The sequence below is a fragment of the Onthophagus taurus genome, chromosome 6 (genome assembly GCF_036711975.1).
Source record: "Onthophagus taurus isolate NC chromosome 6, IU_Otau_3.0, whole genome shotgun sequence".
In the NCBI taxonomy this organism is placed as follows: Eukaryota; Metazoa; Arthropoda; class Insecta; order Coleoptera; family Scarabaeidae; genus Onthophagus; species Onthophagus taurus.
The window spans coordinates 7,144,827-7,156,720 of record NC_091971.1 but is presented as its reverse complement, the minus strand read 5'-3'; the positions used below and the strand labels follow the sequence as shown (position 1 = coordinate 7,156,720).

The 11,894-nt window shown below is 28.5% G+C and overlaps 1 protein-coding gene across 4 annotated transcripts in view; it reads right to left on the bottom strand.

The window, feature by feature from the left end:
* Positions 1-4,357: 4,357 nt before the first annotated feature.
* LOC111427820 (maternal protein pumilio) overlaps positions 4,358-11,894 on the bottom strand; it is a 90,907-nt gene continuing 83,370 nt past the window's right edge. For all 4 annotated transcript variants that reach the window (XM_023063140.2, XM_023063141.2, XM_023063139.2 and 1 more), the window contains one exon: positions 4,358-11,892. In XM_023063140.2, the coding sequence (XP_022918908.1) occupies positions 11,640-11,892 (253 nt within the window). In that variant the 3' untranslated portion in view covers positions 4,358-11,639. The remainder of the gene's footprint in view (positions 11,893-11,894) is intronic.

Genomic DNA, 11,894 nt, shown 5'->3' with positions numbered 1-11,894 from the left:
TGCCATCTGTACCCGGCACTTGGCGCGAAGCTCTACGCATGCGCTCATAGTTTCCTTACAGATGATCCATGAATTTTTTTACATCCACACCAAAATTCAAAAATTCCCTCCCATTCAAATCGTTTTCTCACTTTCAAAATCACCTAAAACCTCAAATCGCCTTATTAAATTCATCATTACTGATTTATTAACATTCATACATCAAAAGCTTCATGATTTTTATTGTTTTGAAACAATCGAAACAAATGAACGGTCGAGTTGGCCATTTAAATGTCCTAACCTTCGTGACAGGAGAGAGATAACAGATGTAAACAAACATGGTAGACGCAGATGGTGTAGCGCCGTTGAACGAACTCCGGGGCACCTTTTCTTATGTCATCGTTAAAAAGAACGTGGCGTTAAAAAAAAAACTTTAAGGGGAAGGAAAAAACGGCTCAAAGCCCAAGCTTTAACTTTTTTGGTTATTGCCGGATTTATTTTTATTTGGCAAATAGATGTGGGAAAACGGAGTTGTTATTTACACCGGAAATGATATAACTGTATTTAAGAAAATCTAAAAATAATTTTTCAAAAATTAATATTAAAAGGTCATCTTTTAGAATATGAAGTAACGCCATAGTGGTCAAATTTATTCAGTTAAAGACTATGGTTGATGCAGTGGAAGTCTGCCTAAGCGATTCTGAAACCGTATTAGTTAAAATGAAGTCAAAAAAGCGAAGAAATAAAAAATAATAAAGAGAAAGAAAGAGTTAATATTAAGGAAGTTGAAAGCAACACGAACTATGCTAGAAAGAAAGAAGACATCATAGACTAAATAAACGATAGTGATGTTATGAAGAAGCCAGAAAGAAATGAAAGCTTTGGATTGCTTTGTTCGTGTTGTTAAAGCAACCTACTTCAAAAACATGCTAATCGAACTTAAACACTAAGTTATTATAACACCCAGCCCCAAAGTAAGCCTAACCCAACCTAACTCTAAAATAAACCAGTCCAAAAGCGTGCCAACCCAACTGAAAGCAATTAGTTCATAAAGTAAACCCAGCTCTAAAGTAAGCCCAACGCAACTTAACGTAACTCCAAAAGCATGCCAACCCAACTCAAAACAATTTATTCACAAAGTAAACTCAGCTCCAAAGTAAGCCAAGCTATCTCCAAAGTATACCAAACCAAAAGCATGCCAACCCAACTCAAAACAACTTATTCACAAAGTTAACCCAGTTCCAAATAAGCCCAACCCAACCTAAATTTAACGCAACCCAAACTAACTGCAAAGCAAACTAAGTCAAAAGCATGCTAACCCAACTCGAAGCAATTTATTTAAATAGAAAACTAACTCCAAATAAAGCCAAGCCTACCTAACTCTAATCTACCAAAGTCCAAAGCAAACCAACTTCAAATAAAGCTAACCACAAAGTAGCCAAACCTTGAAGGAAGTCAACCTAGTGGCAAGCTAACAAATGTCAACCTAGTACAAAAAATAAACTATAACCCAACTACAAGGTAACCCAACTTTAAAGTAAGCCATACCCATTTTAAAACTGATTCGATCCCAAAACTAAAACAATCTTAAATCAACTCATCAACAAAGCAACCCAACTTCATTGTAACACATCTACAAAATATATCAATCCCATCACAAACATAGATTATCACATGATTGAGACATGATTATTCTTAAAGTTACCACCTGCAAAGCAAGCTAACATAACCACAAAATAACAGGATAAATAATGATGATGGATAAATAAATTGTTGATCAAGTATCTCAAACATACATGTACATACCTGTATATCTGAGATGAAGAAATAATTAATATTGAATAATATGTTGATCACTATGGTGTATTAACACTTAACTGGCTGTATATGCATATATAGATGGGTTGAGTACAGTGCGCGGCAAAATTATGGAACATATTCAATAAAAATATGTCAAAATAGAAAGAAAAAAATAGGAGTCAAAAATAACGTTTAAAATAAATAGAATTCACTTTATGTGAAAAAAAAAATTTAACCAGAATATATATTAATATAGGATTCGTTTTTTTTATTGAATTATATTATTGTGATTATTTTTTTAAATTCTTTTATTATTATTACGAAGTAAATTACAAACATGGCACCTTTAGGGCGCCGCTTTTTGTACAGCTATGATATATTTATATATATTTATATCAATATACAAGAATTCCTAATTTCTAAAATATTATTTTTATTTATTTATTTTTTTAAAGAACGAATTTTTTTTGTTAAAATGTAAGGTTTGCTTTTATTTTTCACTAACTGCGTTTTATTTAAAATTATTTAATTTATTATTTTCGAAAAAATGGTCTACACATTGATTGTTTTCTGTTACTATTAGTATAGAGATATTAACGGTTACTCGTCCTGCGAAAAAAATCATGATCTTTTTGTCTTTCGCTATTCTTAATCCTAATTATGTAAATTAAACACCTAAAGCATTTTTCTCCGATAGACTACTATCCGCACTGTATCAAAAATATAAAATTATCTTAGAAAGATGTACTTTTAAAAAGTAGAGAAATTTTTGTTTTTCGTAGGACGAGTTTCTTTTTTTTTTTGCCTTTGTTGAAAAAATTTTTCCAATTCAATTTTAATATAGATATAGAGAGTATCAGTTGTATTGTTATCAGTAGAATGTTAAACATTGACATATTTTGTAAATTACATATTGTTTATACAATATAAAATGTTATTTTATTTCTTTTTGTTTATATTAAAAAACTCGGCCATAATTTTGATGAATCACTTTATAAGCAAATATCAAAGTTTTGATATATAATGGTGTAAGTATAATAATAATTCATGATCTTGCTCAAAAGATTCATTTATAGTTCTCTAGAGAGATAGACACCGAGATCGTGCTGCATCGAATGTCTTTTGGATGCAATATGTATTGAAAGTCAAACTTTACATTTAGGACTAATATCTTTTGGGCATAATATAATAAACAACTGGATGTGGAACTTGAACTGAGAAAATTGTTGTTATTTAGTATTAGGTTGTTGATTATTTTTATTGAACTAAACCTAGAACTAATATTATCATTAGAACTAACACTAGACTTAGAACTAGAAAGTTTCAGGTTTCAAACCCGAATATTTCTAGTTCTAGGTCTAGTGTTAGTTTTAATGATAGTTTAAGTGTTAATTCTACCATTAAAACTTTACGAACACCAGCACTATCACCAGAACTAATTAGACCTAGAACTAGAAGCATTTGGGTTTAGCCGTCTTATAAGACGAATGGCTAAACCCGAATGTTTCTAGTTCTAGGTCTAGTGTTAGTTCTAATGATAACAGAAGTGTTAAATCTAGCAATTAGAACTAACACCAGCACTATCACTAGAACTAATTAGACCTAGAACTAGAAACATTCAGGTTTAGCCGTCTTTAGAGACGTGCGGCTAAACCTGAATGCTTCTAGTTCTAGGTCTAGTGTTAGTTTTAATAGTGTTAATTCTAGCATTAAAACTAACTCCAGCACTATCACCAGAACTATTTAGCCCTAGAACTAGAAGCATTCGAGTTTAGCCGTCTTGTAAGACGAATGGCTAAACCCGAATGTTTCTAGTTCTAGGGCTAAATAGTTCTGGTGATAGTTCAAGTGTTAATTGTAGCATTAAAACTAACATTAGCACTATCACCAGAACTAATTAGTCCTAGAACTAGAAGCATTCGAGTTTAGCCGTCTTACAAGACGAATGGCTAAACCCGAATGTTTTTAGTTCTAGGTTTAATGTTAGTTTTAGTGATAGTGCTAATTTTTTGTTCTAGTTTTAGTCGTAATTTATATACCAAAAAAATATATATAGAAAATTTATAACTGAACCTCAATTAATCCCAATAAATTAGATTGTAAATGATATTATGATGTAAATAAGTAATTAAGTTGAGATTCATTGAAATGTCAATGTTTTACATTTCCTCTGATAACATATTTATAAGATTCTACTTAAACCAACTAATTTTAAAGAAGCGCTTTTAAATTTTATTTTTGGAGGTAATACATTTAGAAAAGATTAAATCAAAAAGGAACACCGCACCAAAGTGATAGTTTAATATCATTTTCATAACGAATTATTATTTTTAATAAACTATCAATTTGATTTATTATTATTAAGAGAAACTATAAATCAGCCTTCGCGTTTATCGTATCATTTAAAAACCTATCATTTAAAAGTCTATCAATTTATAAATCTATTATTTATAAACATATCTTTTATAAACTTATTAAATATAAAGTAGTTTTTGTGTACAATCTTACCAAAAAAAATTAATCGTATTATCATAAACGTAATAAGTAATAAGCAAAAAGCGCGCGCAAAAAATTAAAAAAAAATTATTTTTTTTCAAGTTATTATTTATTTACTACTGTGGTAAAAAATAATAAAATCGAGAGTTACATTTAATATACATAACGAGAAATATTTATATAATATATATAGGGTTTTTTTAATGCTACTGCTTTCTTTTTTGTCGTTTTAAACTAACATGCATTCAGTAATGTTTACATATACATAGAATAGATCATCGCATATCCATAAATTATTAACGTAATATACAGCCGTGGATCCACATTAAGAGAGAGAGATAGAGAGAAAGATAGAGAGAGAGAGAGAGCGATATATTTATATATATTTATATTATACTTTTTTTTCTATACACAAAACAATATTTTATAATATAGGCATACAATTTTCTTTCAATAGATATGTGTAAAAAAATAAAATGGAAATGTGGGAAAATGTGTTATTATTATTATATTAAAATGTACAATTTTATTGAATGTGATACTTAAATGTGTTACTTGAATGTGTTACTTGATATTTAGGGTTATTAAGTAATTAAATAAATACGATTTGATTTTTTTTACACATATAAATTGATAGAAACGACAACACTACACTAACAAAAAGTAGTTTTGCGTACGACGTTTAAAAACGAGTGATCCCCCGCCCAGCTACCCAGAGGGTGATTCAAAACCCCCAAAATAATTAAATTACTCTATAAATAGCCAGATCGCTCAAATTTAGAATATATAGTTTACACAATTTTTTTTTATTCTCATCGTTCCTTCTTACTTTTTTTTTTTAATCTTATTACACAATAATTATATATGTATGTATTTCCAAACGGCTTAATTTTACAAAGGTACTTTACACGTGTAATATACAGTTTAACCAAATATGAATTTACACTTTACAGCATCTTTTAAAATTATTTTTAAATCGTTTTTATTTTTTTTTATTAAGGTTTAACTTTACATCAGTCTCAGGCCACGCTTTCACCAATTGCATATATTGGCAGTTCCATTTTTTTTAGTTAGTATTTTTTCTTTCACGATTAACTCCCCACGTTTAAATTAAATTTTTTTGTTGATTAATTTAATTAATAAATTAACCGAAAATAATTTTTTTTTAAATACAAATCGTCGGGTTATTATAAAAATATTCATCTTTATACAATTTAATTAATAAAGCTTCGTCATTAAAAATATACAAATAAATACAGGACTCCTCTTTTTTTTTTGTTAAAAATATCTATATATATATATAATTACAATTAGTACCATTTGAATTCGGATACCTTCTTTTATTTAATCAGCTCGAATAGATTTTTTTTTACACGTTCAAACCATACCCCATTTTTGTTGTTTATCACATTTAATTTGAGAATAAATTAACTATTATAAAACATATGTTACAAGCTGAATTAAAACTAAAACTAACACTTGTTACTATCACTAGAATTAAGAATTAGATTTAGAACTTGAAACTTTTGGGTTATATTAAAGTGTTTGATATTTTGGATGCTTTATTGTAATAATTAGCAATTCAAGTTTTAGTTTTAACTAAGATTAGAACTAACACTAGACCTAATATTAGACCTAGTACTAGAACGAACACTACACCTAGTACTAGAAAGATTCGGGTTTAGCCGTCAAAAACGACGTACGGCTAAACCCGAATGTTTTTAGTTCTAGGTCTAATGATAGTTCTAGTGATAGTGTTAGTTCTAAATTTAGTTGTTATTCAGCGCTGGTTAGGTTGTTGAATATTATTATTGATCTAAAACTAGAACAAATACCATCATTAGTTAGTTCTAATGATAAGACAAGTATTAATTCTAGCTATTAGAATTAACACTAGCACTATCACTAGAACTAATTAGACTTAGAACTAGAATTATTCGGGTTTAGCCGTTTTTTAAGACGAACGGTTAAACACGAATGATTCTAGTTCTAGGTCTAGTGTTAGTTCTAATTTTAATCCAAGTGTTAATTCCAGCTATTAAAATCAACACTAACTCTATCACCAGAACTAATTAGACCTAAAACTAGAATCCTTCGCCTTTAGCCGTCTTTTAAGACGAACGGCTAAACCCGATAGATTCTAGTTCTAGGTTTAATGTTGCTTCTAGTTTTAGTTGTTATTCAGCCCAAGGTTGCATATTTTTATTGAACTAAAATTAGAACTAACACTATATTTCTAGTTCTACGACTAGTGTTAGTTCTAATTTTAATTCAAGTGTTAATTCTACCAATTAGAACCAACACAAACACTATTACCAGAACTAATTAGACCTAAAACTAGAATCATTCGGGTTTAGCCGTCTTTTAAGGCTCACAGCTAAACCTGAACGATTCTAGTTCTAAGTTATTAAAAAAATATTGTACATTTTATATATTTTAGAATTTGAAACGTCAAACACTTTAACTTAACTCGAAAATTTCTAATTCTAAATCTTACTTCTAGTGTTAGTTCTAGTTTTAATTCAATTAACATCGGCCATGAAAGCCTTAGTACTTATATGTTACAAGCTATTTACACACAATAATTTTACATAAGTCACATAAAGATTATGGTGATTACTTTTTCCCTCATTTAAATCGAAATTGTTAATCTTTTTGTATTTAAACCCCGATTTGTATTTAAAAAAAAATTAAAATCGATTAAATTATCTTTTGATTTCTTTGTAATCCTAAAAAATAATTTGTTATTATCCTTATTGTACATAATCTTATTTTATTTGCTTTATATTTTAGTGGGGAGTTACGATGGTATCCAATAAAACCCCATAGTGATCCCTAATAAGTGTACAATGCTACCGTTGTGTGGCTGTTTGGAAATGTTAACGAAACTATATTACATATAATACAAAAAACGGGACCCTATGTACACATACCGGATAATAATAGCTTATATTCCAAAAAAAAACAAAGTGATAAAAAAATTTTAAACCCCTCATTTTATGTCTTTTCATACACAACCAAATTTATTCCCTAAATCAATCATCAAATATGAACCGACATAAAACTTTTAATTTCTTCATCTCATAATTTAATTTTTTTGTCACAGCTAAATTGGTTAATATAATAAATGCAAGTGCGTGTAATGTGTAATGTGTTAAATTCAGGGTGATTAAATTTTTAAATTTTTACACCAAGTTTCGTTACGATGAAATATAATCAATTTTGGATGATAAATCAAAAAAAAAAGTTTTCAATTAATTGTTTTTGTTCGAAAATACAAAAAGTTTATTATTACAATTATTTTTACACGTTAATTTTTCAAAAGTATTTACATCGATTTTACAAAATCCTTAAATAAATATACAAGCTTATTTACTTTAACTTGGTGTGATTGTACAACGAAAAATTTAAAAAGGTTTAAATCCCCCGAAATTATTAGTCGCGATAGTTTCAGTGTTATTAAATTACATCGAAAAATGAACATCGAGAGAGTGAATTTAATTTAATCGAAATCAAAAACGTGGAGTTTACGCAAATAACTGTACATTTACATTTACATTTTACAATTTCTCAAAAACTACACTTTATATATATGTATATGATGTATTTTTTTTGTATATTATATCGTTTAAGATCGTGCTTGGAAAATAAACTAAATAAATGAGAAAAAACGTTTTTAAAAATAAATGGTTTGATTAAAATTTATCAAAAGTAATTAATCTTTTTATTTTATTTTCATTGAATTGTATCAATTTGTAATTGTAAACGTTACTAAATGAATGTTGTAGCAAGTAGACCTAAAGTTGGATTATTTAAAGATATCTCGATTGGGAAATTAAGGATGATTAAGGATAATAAAGAAATGGAAATAAATAGGAATTAAGGACTTACCTTGATTGACATGGTAGGTGTAAAAGCGGTTTTGGAAGAGATGGGGGAACATTTGGATGGAAACAACAATGAGGTTATCTTTCCAACTCTGATAACTCATCGCATTGGAGCCAATGTTGGGGTCTACTCACAGATTTTTTAAGCCCTTTGAAAGAAAAGTGAAGTTAGAGTATGAAACTTTAAGATTTGAAATAGATTTCTTCTAAAAATAAATTGACAAACCTGAATTAATCTTTCATATTATCATATTATTGGGAGTTTTAATAACTTTGAAGTTCTTCTAGCAATTTGTTTTTAATCCATAAAAATCATAATATATCATTAATCTTCTTTTATATCCAACATTCTATGTGTATGATTTTTGGAACATTTTTTTCAATCTATCTGAGTAATATTTGAGATCAATTTCTTTCACTTCTTCTTCATCTTCCTTTAGAGGTGGTTTATGAAGTGATGTAGATTTAGATTCTACATTTGTTTCTTCAAAAATCAATTTTCTCGCTTTTTCCTACATCTTCACCATCGCGGAGCTATCTTAGCATGATATATACTTTTCCTCTGATTGTATTTAATTCATATATAAAAAAATCTTCATTACATGATTCTTTGGACATTGCTAGGAGTTAAGCTTCATTTTCCTTCGTAGTTTCACTACCTCCATTAATCATTTTTGTTGCTTCATGATGATAAACACTTTTGTCTATTCCTTGTGGACTACTTGTGGATTTGTTGAAGTCTTGCTATTTCTTCCGCATCATCATCTTCATCAAAAAACCCATTTTCTTGGTTCCTTCTCAACATGATGTATATCGTTTTTCAGTTATATTGATGTTATATATACAAAAAATCGCCACAATATGATGTTTTAACTGTTTCTTGACTTCACTTTATAGTTTTACAACCTCCATTAATCATTATAGTTACTTCAAGATAACATTTCTTCCAATTTCTTCGCCTTGATCTTCACCTAAACATATTTCTCGAAATGCTGCTGTAAATTGAGGTTCGCCATCTTCTGCAATCACCAGCTTTTCGTCATCTTTTCCACCTTTATCAATTCTTCTACATCCTCAACATCTTATTCAATCACCATAGCAACCTCAATATGATATATATATTTTTTAGTTCTATTGATGTTATATACATATAAAAGAAAATCTCCACAATATGATGTTTCAAGTATTTCTGGACTTCACTTTGTTGTTTTACAACCTCCATTAATCATTATAGTTGCTTCAAGATGACATTTTTTCAAATTTCTTCACCTAAAGATATTTTTCGAAATATGCTGTAGATTGAGATTGGTCTTTTTTTCCACAATTATCAATTCTTCTACATCTTCTTCAATCATCATAGCAACCTCAATATATATTTTTTTCTCCACAATATGATGTTTTAGGCGTTGCTAGACGACGAATCACTTTCTTTTGCAGTTTTATCTGATTTTCCATGGGGAAATTAATTAGTCATTTATGTTTTACAAAAAATTTTAGACATAAATTTTGTCTTAGCAACGTTTAAGAACATAAATATTCTTTTTAAGAACCTCCAAGAATTTCCAAACTTTGCTAAAACAAAATTTATTTACAAACACATATCTTTCAAATTAAAATACAAATTGTAATCCTCTAAGAAGACCTTTTTTAAACCTTAACGAAACAAATATATTTCTTTGTACTTTACATGATCATTTTAAATAGATTAATTACTCTTAATAAAATTAAAATAATCAACTCTTATTGTAATAATTTTTAAAAACGTTTTCGTCTACGTGTTTTATCCCTAAATTCAAAGTTGTTTTCTTTAAAGAACTATGTACTTTTACGTTCAATATTCTAATAAAGATATAGTGTACTTTTAATTCTCTTTAAAGGGATTATTAATGTGTGTGTAAAATGTTTTTTAATATTTTTTGAAATAATGTAGCCCCACAAAGGCTTAAAAATCGAACTAATCTAATTTCGAAGCGATTTGACTTCTTTGAATGTCTTAAATATTTTAATTATTTTTTTCTTTACTAAAACCTAAATAATTATCTGCTTTCTACCCAACTATTTTTTTTTTAATTTTTTGTTATAACCGAATGAAAATGAACGTTTTAATGGTTAAAGGAGAGCGGTTCATCGTAGGTCAAAGGTATATCAAAGGTAAAATTCTTAAATGCAAGAAAGTGTTAAGTAATAAATGCTTCGTTTTATTTTGGATTTGAAACTTTTTCTTTGTTACTTGAATTTTTGTTGAAACTTGTGCTAAAAAATTAATAAAAAGAAAAAGAGTGAAAAAACGCTTTCATTAATTAAATAGTTTTCTCACGTGTTTGTGGATTTTATTATTTTTAGTTTAAATGGTGTTGTTTCTTTCTAAAATGTGAGTGTAAGATGTGCATGTATTTTTCATTATTTTGTTTTAATCGTCTGTATTGTGGTAATAGTAATAGTTAGTTCTCAATGAAGTTCGCTACGAAAATTTTGATTCACAAATGGAAATTCAATGATGTTGTGTTTTTTTCAGATCTATTTCCTGAGGACTATATCACAATATTAAAAACACGCTCTGTCTGAATCAATTGTTTATAATCAAACGTCGGTGGCCGTTTTATTATTTTTAAAATATCTATGTACACAATGATTTTCATTTTTCATTTTTTTGTTTCATGTTTCGCTTGCTCATTTCATTTTCATCAAAGTGGAATCACTTTCTCTCAAATTATTACTTTACCTCTTATTATTTTTTGACGCGATGACGGAACTAAAGAGATTCACTTGGTCAAGAACACAAAAAAAGTAAATTTACACGAAAAAATCAATCCGTTGATGAAAAATTGTACAAATGAATCATTAATTAATTAATTAACAGTAGTTTTTTATGATAATACACATGCATCCTTTTTTTAAACCATTACTCCAAAAAACGACGTGTTACAACGCGGTCTGTCTTTTGTTTTATGCCATTCAAAATAAGAGAAACTCAAACTTAATTAATACGCAAAAACAAGCTAATTAATTATAAAAAATAAAACTAAACGCTAAATCATTACATTTGTCGCATCGTCATAAAACAAAAGTCAACACCAACCAACGAGTAATTAATTAATAATAATTATGATGGATTGCAATGAAATGTAAAGTACATAAATACAACTATAATACAGAAAAGAAATTATAAAATAAAAATATGTAAGTGTGCATGGATGATACAAAAAAGAACTCACTAAACTCTAATAATCGTAAACCTAATTAATTAAAAAAAAACGTGATAAAATAAAATAAATGAGAAACGGGAAAATAAATGAAAAATTAAAGAAAATACTGGAAAAGTGTGTTTTGCATGATTAATTGATACCAATAGTAATTAAAAAAAATCACACAATTTGGTCAAAACTTGAAACGTAAACGCGGTTTCTCGCTTCTTATTTTTTTTACTTCTTATTCTTCTTGTTGCTACTGCTTCTTTTGTCGTCGTTTAGGAGACGTTTAGAGCACTCCGTTTGTCGGAGGCCCAATTGGTCCCAGCTCCCCTCCGATAGAGCCCATCGACCCCGGCGATTTTATGAAAAACTTTTCCAACTTGGCGATTATGTGTTTTCCGTAGGTGTATTTGCGCAACGAATTTAAATGGGGTCGAATCTTATGCATCAACACCTTCCGTTGTGTCGGTTCGCTCACGTCGATCATCTTTTGAACAACATAATTCGCGTATTGATCCTTCATCATCACATGCAAAGCACT